Source organism: Pituophis catenifer, unplaced genomic scaffold, assembly GCF_029215685.1.
Source record: "Pituophis catenifer annectens isolate HBS135680 unplaced genomic scaffold, rPitCat1.0.hap2 SCAF_3, whole genome shotgun sequence".
NCBI lineage: Eukaryota > Metazoa > Chordata > Lepidosauria > Squamata > Colubridae > Pituophis > Pituophis catenifer.
In genome coordinates this window covers 202,695,581-202,708,163 of record NW_027256883.1, presented here as the reverse complement: position 1 = coordinate 202,708,163, position 12,583 = coordinate 202,695,581, and the positions used below count along the sequence as shown (strand labels likewise).

The window sequence follows — 12,583 nt, the reverse complement described above, 5'->3', positions numbered from 1 at the left end:
GAATGAATGTATTTAGAATTTCAGGCTTGCAATGTATTCTTTCAGTAAGACTTTATACGCTGAAAATAATGAATAGGATTGCAACCTTAAACATTTCTGTTGTTTCATAAATTGGAGAATATTATTAAATTTATATGGTTTTGTACTCACTACTATTAACTATGTTTTTATTGTAGTCCAACGTTAGCCCCTTCAGTAGGAAAAAACCATTTATCAATTATAACAATTCAGAAATCGCTAAAGACAAAATCTGTGACACTGATGAAGCAGTGAGCATTACAAGCGGCCTTTTAAATAAATCATTTCATACAGAAATAGAAGATATATCTGAAAATATCATGAACATTAGAAGAGAGGTATAATATTGTCAAGATAATCTTGATCTTTTTTGATAAATTGGTTTTATCTAATATAATTCTGTTGTTGTTACTAACATAAGTTCAGTTTAAATGATCCAAAATTGTTTTTTTATAAAAAAAAGCATCCTACTTGCCTTTTATATATTGCTTCGTTTTACATAAAAAGAATGATTTGCACTTTATCTTTGAAATGTAAAAGCACACTTTTACGAATGTCAAATTATTAAGAACCCAGTTTAGAATAAAATCTTATAGACGTATAAATGTATATAAGAAGAATCTAAATTATGAAAGAGAAAAAGTCTCTTTCAGATGAGTTTTTTCAAGGTATGGGATATACTTTGAACCTCACTTTGATGTACAGGGTAATAATAGTAATGCCATGTCTTGGATATCCATTTAACAGTTGCTCATTTCTTTGATTTCTGTACTTCGTACAAGGAATTTTCAGCAGATATTACCAAATTTCTATGTCCATATTCACACTTGTGTGAAAATATACATGTGTCCATATCCAATGTTCAAGATATTTTCAGTAGTGTAGGACAGACACAATTAATCAAGCACTGCATGCTGGGAAACAGAACATTTGTTCAGGAAAACAATCAAGATTGTGTAATGGGTTCATTTTGCTACAAATATTTTTGCAAAAGAAAATGCTTCAGATATGCCAACTTCATCAGTATAGCAATAAGCGAGAAGCAATGAGTTCAGGAAGAACAGAATTGTGTGATAAAACAAAGAATGGAATAAGCATTAGAGAAATGCTAGAGCTTAGGAACCTGCCTTTTGGTTCTGCAGAACATTCTTCCGCTCTGTATTTCAAAAGTTCATAGTTTTTAAGCTTTCAGATCTGTAGGTTTGGGCTGCAGTGATATTAGTAAGTACATGATGAACTGCTCTATTTGTTTTCCTTCACCATATCCCAGAGAAACTTTGAAAATTTTAATTGATATCAGGAGAGAAGTATTGGATGGTTGAAGGCAAACAGGTGAATGCTTAAACCCTGGAATGATCTGGGTGTTGGAGATATAGTTCAATTTTAAGCAAGGTTACATTTTCCCTAAAGAATCATAGATGTATTTTTGGGGGTTCTCCTGAAGTCTTCTTCAGTAATCACTGAAGTGATTACTAAAGATGAAGGTACAGTATATACTTAATAGTCATGGTTTAATAGTTTTGTACCATCTTCAGTAGGTTTATCATTTTTAAATTGCTTATAACTTCTCTAGAAACACAGACCATAATTCAGTAATGTAAGCCCTGGTTATACATAAACTAGAATATCAGCAGGATTCTTTAAAAATATATTGGAAATAACATATCCATGTTTGATTTTCTACTATTAATAATGTTTAAATTTTAGTTGGACTGTATATCTTTGTTAACAGCACTCCAGAAAATTAATATTAAATTAGCCCTGTTCTTTTTGATAATACTTTTTATATGTCTTTATTAATATTGTTTTAAAAGAAAGGTTTGAATTGGTATTAGCTCAATTTACAAATTGATCCTCTTACAAATGTTTAGGTTGGTTAATATATCTTTATTTTTAGGCTTCTTTACCTCCATCTCAATTAACCACACCTTGCAGAAGCAGAGAAGAATTAGAGCATGAAGAATGTCTTACCAATGTGCATGAATCTGGTATAGTTTCATAAACAATTATAAATACAGATATTCCACAATTTAACTATACAGAGAATGAAAATCTCTATATTTCGGGCCATGTGCAGGCTAGTTACTTTAATACAGTCTCTTTTACTAAAATTGTAAACTGCCCAGAGTTATTTAGAAAGTGAGATGGACATTGTATAAATCTGATTAGTAAATAAATGAATAAAATAGAAGTTCTCCCCACCCCAATTTTCTTTAACTCATTATTGCTAATCACTGCATGAAGACTGTTTCTTTTCATAATATTGCCCATTCACCTCCCTTCCCAAATACCTCTTCTTGTATTGCCATTTATAGTTTGTAGTGGACTTTTCATTACTAAGAAGATTTAAAAAAAATTCAGTGGCAGTTTTCCTGACATGTTTGCACATTATTTGGAGACATCCTCTTCAGGATGTCTGAACTGTGCATAACAGTACTCTTAGTGTTGTTTGTAACGTGTTTAAATATAATCTTATTAAAGGACCTATAATACATCCTAATTTCAAACGACTCTATCAGGAAGATACAGAAAATTATTCAGATGAAGAAGAAATCAGGAGGGAGGAAAGGAAAATAAAGCTTCTCCCTAGAAAGCTATTCAAAGCAGATGATAGCACTTATAGAGGTGAGCTGATGCTTAAATTGAGCTGTAGAAATCATTGGAGTAAGAAATGACAGAAGACATATGGCATATAATAAACCTGTTAATTTACATCACTTTCTGTCACTTTATGTTACTTTTCCATTTGCGAAGACCATGCTACCAGTCTACAAGCTCTTCTGATTTTATTTTAAATTTGCTAGAGTCAATAATCTTCAGACTACTTGAGTATTTTTTTTTGCAGATACCCCATAAAGGATAATTTTGCAGTTTAATAGAAAATTTATTTTTTTTATCTGTTGTCTCAAAATAAAAATAATTGCAAGAAGTTACTTTGAATAAGGGAATCATCAGTAATGGTTTTACATGAATTTATTTTTGTCAACTTGCAGTTCAAAAATAGCATGACCTCTGTATATTAGTATTGACTCTCTTTATAGGAGACTGTAATTATTTTTTTGTTCAGAGAATAAAGCCCTCTGGTAACCTGCTAAAATGGTCCAAAGAGGCAGTGACCTCCTGCTTTTCTGTCCTTTTCCTCCCAATACTTAGGAGAAAATTGCTTAAGCCATTGATTATTAATATTCTTTAAAGAAGATGTGTTAAGACTTGTAGGGCACATTAGAATTAAAAGCATAATTCAGTTGAATAAACAACATCTAAATTTTAAATTTTTTTTTTCAGTATCTGAAAGCTTATCTACTTTTTCTATCAATGAGACATCTGTTTTTGATGGGGAAGGCTGGGATGCAGACTGTTCAAATGTAGAGATGATTTGTCAGACGCTTCATAAGGAATATGCTAGGAAAATACAGGTGAATATTTATATCTTTCTTGGAGGTATATATTTAGTGTATACTGTCTTTGTCTCAAATATGCTGGAAATGATGAATATGCATGCTTGTGCATGCATATGTGTGTGTGTGTGTGTAACAAGCATTCATTCTCTTTTATAAAAGTTACTCTTTATAATCTCATTGTAAGATCATATTTCCACGTCTATTCAGAATATTACGGAAACTGGAATTTATTATTTTTGCTCACAGATGTTTCTATAGCAAGAATATAAAAAAAATCAGTCGTTTTTATTTTACTAGATGTTTTCGGGTTTGTTTTTCTATACTCTCTTTAAAATGATTACTGCCATGTATGTATTCTCTCTCCCTCTCTCCCCCCTCTCTTTTTGAATTGAGTAGAATAGAATAGAATTGAGTAGAATAGAATAGAATAGAATAGAATAGAATAGAATAGAATAGAATAGAATAGAATAGAATAGAATAGAATAGAATAGAATAGAATAGAATAGAAATAACAGAGTTGGAAAGGACCTTGGAGGTCTTCAAGTCCAGCCCCCCGCTTAGGCAGGAAACCCATTTCAGACAAACATATGGTATATCCTGAAAAAAATATTTCCGGATGATTGAAGATTTGCGACTTTTAGGTTACATGGACATGATATCGGTATGATTTCATAATTTTTTAAAACTTTTTTTTATTTCAATCCATACTCAGTTTGAAAGTAATAATCATATAACCTTTGTATCTTTAGAGCCGATCAAAGAAAATTGACTGTTTTGCAAAACAGTCACTGAAAACAACTCACCAGCATATGAATACAATGGGAAGAGAATTACATAAGCACAGGTTTGTATAGAATGAATTCCCAGAATTTCATGTTATTATTATATATGTTGTATATTTAACTTTTGCTTATATTTTTCTAGATCCAGACAGCTGGAAAATCTTCATTCCTGCCTCCTGAAAGAGCTTGAAAGTTTTGAAAGAGATTCACAAATATTGAGAAATATCGAGAAAGATTTTTCAGTATGTTATTTTCCTTTACAAAAGTATTAAATTACTTGAACATTGTATTTTAATTAATGTCTTTTTAAAAATATTAAATATTTAAAAATATATTATTTAAATTAGTACAAAAAAAGGAAAACATACTAGCCACTAAGCTAGCTTTGATGTCACAGACTATAAAACAAAATTTTGCAACTAATTGTACTAAAGCATTCCAGCAGTAGTAAATTGCTCCATAGCTTTGTTTCCCCAACCACTGCTTGGAACTGACCCACTTCTAAATAGGAAAGAGACAAAATGCTTTCCAGCGGCAGTACTAACTTGTAACTGCTAGTACTATCAACACTGGCCCATTTTTTATTTGGTGCAACTCAAAAGCCTCAGTATGAATATCTGGATTAAAATTTCCAAGACTGGCGTCAGGTTTTTTTTTTTTTAAAGAATGACATCATCTTTGAGATTGAATATGATCATGATTCACTATATCTCTTACTTCACCACACATTTTACCAAGTCTGAGCTGCTCAATAAAAATGGCAATCCATGCTGACTTCATTATGCTATCTGAAAATTTATGGGCCTAAGCAGAAATTCTTGTAAGCAAATAATTAAAATAGAGCATGAAATCATCACAGTTGGTAAAAGTAACATTATATTACAGCTTGCAGTAAAGTTATATTTTGGTTTATGATCAAAGACTAATGAAATTCAAATTTGTATTTCACGTTGGCTGTTTTTAGAATTTTTCAAAGAAGCATTTTGAAACATTTAGCACTTACAACAAAAATGAGCAACAGAGGTTAGTATATTTCCTTTTTATTATAGTACAACAAAGACATTGTCGAACCTGAAATTGGCATTTGTGTAGCCATTTTAGTTAGCTTCATATTATATTCGTTTATTCCTTCTCTTTTTCTCTGTTTTGTAATGGGGTTTTTTCGGGCTCGCCACATTCTTAGGGTGGGAGGAGGGAATAGATAGTGATCATTGTTTTGCCTAGGTGATCTTCTTTCCCTTGGGAACGGAGCTATGGTGGGTTTCAAAAATTTTACTACAGGTTGTGTGGGTGTTGCTTGGTGGGCGTGGCAGGGGAAAAATACTGTAAAATTCCCTCCCCACTCTAGGGGAAGGATACTGTAAAATCTCCATTCCCTCCCCACTCCAGGGGAAGGATACTGCAAAATCCCCATTTCCTCCCAATCAGCTGGGACTCGGGAGGCAGAGAATAGAGGGGGCGGGGCCAGTCAGAGGTAGTATGTACCGGTTTTCCGAACTACTCACAATTTCTGCTACCGGTTCTCCAGAACTGGTCAGAAGCTGCTGAAACCCACTTCTGCAACAGAGGCTCAGGTCACGGAGCCAAAACACTGTCCCTGCTGAGAGCTGAAAGTGGAGTTTGATGAGATCAGCAATGTTGATTTTGCTTTTATTGGGGAATGTGAATTTTGTGGGATGTTTCTAATTTTCAATATTATGTGGTTTGTGTCAGATCCGGAATTACAACAGTCTTTCCCAATTTGATGCCTACCTAAACAAAAAGAAATTTGTTTTGGAAGATGGACTTTGCCTGTTTCTTTTTTGAATGGGTTTTATTACTTGGAAACCTGACAGACATTCTCAGTGTAGTTATAGTTGTTATAATTATACTTTTAAAAACTATTAATGTACATTCCTTAGGAGGCTTAAAATGTAATAATAATATCTGAAAATCAAAGTTGATAAATTATGGCATAAGACAGCCATGGTAGTCCCAGTAGTTATCTTTTTTATTTAAGAAAATTTTTCATAATCCTAGAATTTCAGCTCACTTATTGACATTGATTCACAATATAACACACACATTCCTTCCAGGTTTCTATTTTGCTAATGTGCTCCCATTCCTCTGAGCATTTATTTCTCTCACAGTAATAACAGATTGCTAAAGCAGCTGGCCTTGATCCAGAAGGGCTGCATTCTTGTGACTATAAGTTTAACTAGAATAAAATGAAAACAAGTATTTTTAATTATGGGTATTTTTCTCTATGTCAAAGCAAATAACTCAAATATTGGTTTGATCTATGCCTTCTTAGACTTCAGAATCTTAGAACTTCATTTGAGAAGAACATTTATCATACTGCTGATCAAGAGGAAAATATTTTTCTATCTCAGGTATGTATTTCTCCTTGTGACTGGCTGAGGTGATCATAATTCAGTTCAGTTCAGTTCAGAAGTCAGAATGAACAAAATCAGCAAACATTTATATTACATTAAACTTCTGTATATTTACATAGGAAAGTTCTTTTCCCAATCAGTTCTTGTAGACATGGGGAATAGCAAGAAAGGTCAGCCATAGCAAATCTACCAACAATGGGCTGATTTTTGGGGGAAAGTTGACTAGCCTTCCCCTCTTCCTGCCTTCAGAATAAATCAGGTGCATATTTAAGGCACCAGCAAGGGAAGGTTATATATTAGTGAGGATTACCTACTTTGTAAAATACCTAGCAGACAACTGGTTAAGGCAAGGGTGTCAAACTCACGTTGTCATGATGGCGCCACATGGCGTATCGGGAATTTTTCCCCTTCGCTAAACCAGGCATGGACGTGGCCAGTGGGTGACACATCTGGCCCGCAGGCCGGGAGTTTGACAGCCCTGGGTTAAGGCAAAAGAGGGAAATAATGATCTAATTGGGATCAAAGCAGGAAGGTCCTTATCATTAACTAGCACAAAATAAAGTACTTAGGGTTTCATTGATAAAACAAGGAAGAAATTAACTTGAATAAGCAAGGTTATGTTTATGCTGGTCAAAATACAGTTCATTTAAAATACACTTCTCTTCTAAACATACTGTTTTTAACACCTACTTTCAATATACAAAAATAATTCTGCAAATTGAAATAGCTACTACCCAAAAAAGTTAATATGGTGTGAATGTTCTACTGCTTGTACCAATTATTAGTGTTTATGTTGCAAACCTAGTATGAATATTAAATTTTCCTTGTGAAACAATGAGTCAATGCAGCCTCCCCTCCCTCCCTTCCTTCAATATTCTGGAACATAAAAAATAAAACCTTTCCTGTTTTCCTGCCTCATAACTAGTGGTACTCACCTGCTTTCAACCTGTGCTTAATTATATATAGTGTTTAGGGTAGTCCCACAGGTGGAATATGATTCAGCAAGTATATTGTTGGCATCTGTGAGCATAATTTCCCAATCACAGCGTGTGCTAACTGCTGTTTCTCTGTTCAGTTACCCTAGTTTTTTTGAATCAGCTTTGACTATCAGTAAATAGTTCTGCCATGATTTTTTCTGGTCTCTGAATCACTCCCAATACAGAATTGTAGTAAAATGTCCGCCCTGGAGGAATTTATATGTCTATTACCGTTCTCATTTTTTTCCCTACAATCAGTAGACAAGATAATTAGTAATTTAGTCTTACAAGCAAAGTCAGAACAATTATTGAAAAACATAGGGATTGCTTAAAACATGGAGGCATATTACCACTTTTATTTGGATTTTTTTTTTTTTTTTTTTGCTTTTTTGTTCCATCACATTTCTGAACCAACCATCTCCCTCAAAGATTTCTGTTTGAATTTTTGGAAACAGAGAAAATGTGGATTTGGGAACTAAAAAGGAAATGAAAGAAGAGGGCTAACTCTGAACCTTTAAAAAAAGTGGTTATGATTCCTGAAACTTTGTTACAGAGTAGTGAATGAATGTGTATTGGAATCATTGTAAAACCATTGATTTACCCTTCCTATCAATTATAGATTAAAGTTTGCTTCAGAGTAAATAATTTTTTTGTATGCATTTTAGGTACATTTTTTGAAAGAAGATATTGATGGGATTCAAAATAAATTTCTTAAGGAAATGGTAAATATTGTTATCTATTCAATTCTGTATTCATTATGTAACTTTAAACAGAGTTTTTGGGAAATTATTTTTAAAAATAAATTTATTTTTTTTATCACAGCATGAAGAAGAATTGCTTAATGTTCGCAAAGGATTGCAGTCACTTTTTATGGCAGAAGATAGAAAGTTGTAACATAATGTAGAATGTAAATGTAAAAAATGAAAATGTATATATTTATACTGCATTTTAATGTGACCAGTAAATTTACCTCTGGGACATTATTGGTTAGACATAATTATAAAGAGCAAACAATTTTGATGAAAAAAATTCAGTTGTTATTGTAACTCATTCAGGATAAGGATTTTGTTAATTTTTTTAATGCCACTATAAAAGCAATATTGGAGATATTCCTAATATACAATGGCCACCTAACTACAACTGATATTCATAGAACGTAGTCATAAATAACTTTAGATGACTTGGATCTAATTTACAAAAGGCAATCTAAAATCCAATTCTGTATATTCTGAGAAATTCAGTTTCTTGACCAATAACTTATAAAATAAACTATTTTTTTGTCATTATGTTTGGGACATAATGTGGGACCAATGTGGATTAAATCCTTCAGAAGTTTTAATGTTCCTCTTTATCCTGCACAATGTCCAGCCATACCATGTCTTCTTTTGTAGTTTCTGAGGTTGTTCTTTTAAAATCTCAGAAATAACTAATAGGAAAGAGATAATTGGATCTGTTCTGTGTTCTCAGGACTATTGTCCTTGAGGAATTACTGGATAAAATTTATCATATAATGAATACATTTGTTGTGTGTTGACTTATTGATTTTACTGAATTTCTTTAACAGAGAGTAAATCTAAATTCAATATGCAGGTTCAACAGATACATTTAATATTTTCATAATTTTACCATTAAAATAGCAATATACTAAGTATATGATAATTAGAAATCTTTAGAGATTAAAAAAATTAATTTAAAGGTTTTATGAAGGTTTTTTCCAAGTTCTCTGCCATAATAATTTTAACTGAAATTGCTGGTCTAAAATTGTAACTCTATCCTTCAGCTGTATTGTAAGTGGATTTTTAAAATTATAGAAAATTGTATTTTAGAAGATTAAAGTATTTTTTTTAACAAAAGGCTGGTAAAGAAAAATTGGTGGTAATTTTTCCTCTGTCATTTGAGGCAGTTGTATAAAGAAATCTATATTTGGGGATACATTTAATTTAATGTATTATTCTGAGTAGGTAATGAAATGATGGCTTAAATGCTTCCCTCTTATGTAATACTAATGTAATTTTATAGAGATAAATTTTCTACATATTGTATTTTCATAGAAAGTCACATTTTAATGGTTATAAGTATAACCATGAAGTATAGGAGTTCATGTTCTTCCACTTTTTCCAGTTTTTTAAAAAAACTACTAAATCAGGTTTCAGGGAGAAAAGACAATATCTGCCAGGTGTCTTAAAGTTAATGATTTTGCTTATAATATAATTCCCATTTGAATGGCATATTAACAGAGTAATAAAAGTCTAATAGATTTTTCTTTGGATAAACACTGAAAATATAGACAATTTTTAAGCTTATAGGCAAATAGGTAAAACAGAGAGGTGACATAATGATCCAAATTACCACTTTTCTTTTATAAATATAGCTTATTATACTCATCATATATTGCTCAATTATATTTATGTAATTATAATTTAGGAATTTCTACCTACACAAGCCATTAGTATGAGGTATGGGGTTTTCATCCAGGGGCGTAGTGTGGAGATGGCATTGATTACTTTTGCTGATGACCTGTGGCAGTGTCTGGATAGCAAAAGTGCAACCATCCTGGATGTTCTTCATTTCTCTTCAATACTTTTGATCATGGTATCTTCCTGAGCCAACGGCAAGTCGGTGAGCACAGAGATTGGATGGGAGAAACAAGCTCAAACAAAACCCTGGCAAGGTTGAGTGGCTGTATGTGTTTGAACCTCAGCATTCTGGAGATCCTCCACTGTCCTGTCCAAGCCTGGTGCATAATGTGAGTCCTCCTTGACTCCCAGTTCTTGCTTGAACAGCTGGTAGAAGCTGTGATCAGGAAAACCTTCATATAAGTAAGCCCATGTTGTATGCCAGCTGTACCCTTATGTACTGGTCATCTCATGGATGGACTAGTGAAAGGTATTCTACCTGAGGGTCTCTTTAAAAAAAAAACACTTGGAAGTTATAGCTCATACCAATGTAACACCCATATTGTATGCAATGCATTAATTTGTCAGTTACCTTCCAGGTGCAATTCAAGCTGCCGCTTGTCACCTTTAATACCTACATTTCATAAACCCCAGCATAAGGATTGTCACTGCCTGGTTCTGCCTGCCCTATCAGATGTATCAGAGTTGGCTTGCCCCTGGTCCCATCAATTGAGCAATGTCATCTAGCAAGACCCAGGAGGTGAGTCTTCTCGGTTTTAGCTCTTGCTCCCTTTTAACAGCACCCCTCTGAAAATTTGCATGTTGCTCACCTGAACAAGCTTTGAAGGAGAATGAAAAACATAGCTATTCCCCAAGCCCTGTATTGGGGTAACTGAGAGGCCTTTTGTCTACTTCCTACCGTGTTTCCCTGAAAATAAGACCCTATCTCATATTTTTTTGAACCCTGAAATAAGCGCAATATAAGCCTTATTGCCATGCACTCAAAAGCCCGATTGGGCTTATTATCAGGGGATGTCTTATTTTGGGGAAAACAGGGTATGTCTGTGGGTGGAGGAAGGTGGTTGGTTGTTGTTCCCTTTGATGACATGTCTTCTGGGGTTTATTTCTAATTTTACTTTTTTTTAATAGCCTCTCAGAATTGCCTGAATCATGAGATGGCCAGCAAGTAAATGTCATAAATAAATAAATATATTAGGTTTAAAATATGAAAAATAAATAAGCAAGTAAACATTTTAGGGTATCAAGTTCCCCTTTGCTGATTTACCAAGACAAAATAACCATATTAGGAATTTTTTTTTTCAGGTAGCAGCCCCCTCAGGCTTGAATCCTTGAATCATGCTAGGCCTCTCAGATTTATGTTGATTCTGTATTCTCACTGTTGCCTTTTATGGAATAGCCATTATCAGTGTTCAATGTGTTCAATATTCTCTGGAGCTATCTATTTTTCATCCTGTCAGATTGTGGTTTTCTGGATCACGATCTCATACTCCACCAAAGGTACTGTGCATTAGGTCAAACCAGTGGTGAAATCTAAAATTTGTTAGTACCGGTTCTGTGGGCGTGGCTTGGGGGGGTAATGTGACTGGGTGAGTGTGGTTATTTATTTATTTTTTACTTGTAAAACCGTTTTTTCTACAACCTCTTTGGCGAAGAGGTTGTAAAAAAAAATGCTTTTAAAAGCCCTTGACAATCCCAGCTGAGCCGCACAATCATCAGAGGCTTTTTTTTTACTTTTAAAAGCATTTTTCGGCCGAAGAGGTTGTAGAAAAAATGCTTTTAAAAGCCTTTGACGATCCCAGCTGAGCCGCACAATCATCAGAGGCTTTTTTTTTTTACTTTTAAAAGCATTTTTCGGCCGAAGAGGTTGTAGAAAAAATGCTTTTAAAAGCCTTTGACGATCCCAGCTGAGCCGCACAATCATCAGAGGCTTTTTTTTTACTTTTAAAAGCATTTTTCGGCCAAAGAGGTTGTAGAAAAAATGCTTTTAAAAACTAAAAAAAAAGCCTCTGATGATTGCGCGGCTCAGCTGGGCATGGGGGGGGCAGGGATTTTTGCTACCGGTTCTCCGAACCACCCACCTCTATCACTACCAGATCAGGCGATCTGGTCTGAACCGGGAGCATTTCACCCCTGGGTCCAACCTATCTTGCTTGCAATTATCTTCCATTGAAATCAATGTGAAAAATGAATTGAAGCCATTTCTGCTTTATTGATTCCAAGTCCAACTAAGTTTGAACTAACCCTATTTATGTAGTTAGAAATAGGGGGATTTGAGGGGGGGGGGACTCCATTCTTGTACACTCAAAGGTTAACAGGAGAATCCTCCAGCAAAAATTGATGGTTCCTACTAGCTTGAGAACTTGTTTACAAACTAGAGAAGTCTATTTCCATTTAGAAGATAACTATGCAGTATTTTGCAAGGAGTCCTTGGTGCTGAGGTTGGTTGTTTCCTTGAAGACATTTTAATACCCAAATTAGGTAACCCTGAGGTACAAATATTCTCTGTTTTTTGCATGCTAAATCAGGTGGCCCCATAACTACTGCATTAACAATTGAAACTGACACAGATATTAAATCTGCCTCTCTGCTGTTGTGGTTTTATTTCCCCAAATC

At 33.8% G+C, this 12,583-nt stretch overlaps 1 protein-coding gene across 1 annotated transcript in view; it reads left to right on the top strand.

The window, feature by feature from the left end:
• SYCP2 (synaptonemal complex protein 2) overlaps window positions 1-8,447 on the top strand; it is a 48,408-nt gene extending 39,961 nt beyond the window's left edge. The window contains exons 34-43 of the mRNA XM_070940100.1: window positions 177-356; window positions 1,916-2,006; window positions 2,500-2,643; window positions 3,304-3,434; window positions 4,169-4,263; window positions 4,344-4,443; window positions 5,166-5,224; window positions 6,495-6,573; window positions 8,219-8,275; window positions 8,376-8,447. Of these exons, the coding sequence (XP_070796201.1) occupies window positions 177-356; window positions 1,916-2,006; window positions 2,500-2,643; window positions 3,304-3,434; window positions 4,169-4,263; window positions 4,344-4,443; window positions 5,166-5,224; window positions 6,495-6,573; window positions 8,219-8,275; window positions 8,376-8,447 (1,008 nt within the window). The remainder of the gene's footprint in view (window positions 1-176; window positions 357-1,915; window positions 2,007-2,499; window positions 2,644-3,303; window positions 3,435-4,168; window positions 4,264-4,343; window positions 4,444-5,165; window positions 5,225-6,494; window positions 6,574-8,218; window positions 8,276-8,375) is intronic.
• Window positions 8,448-12,583: the final 4,136 nt, after the last annotated feature.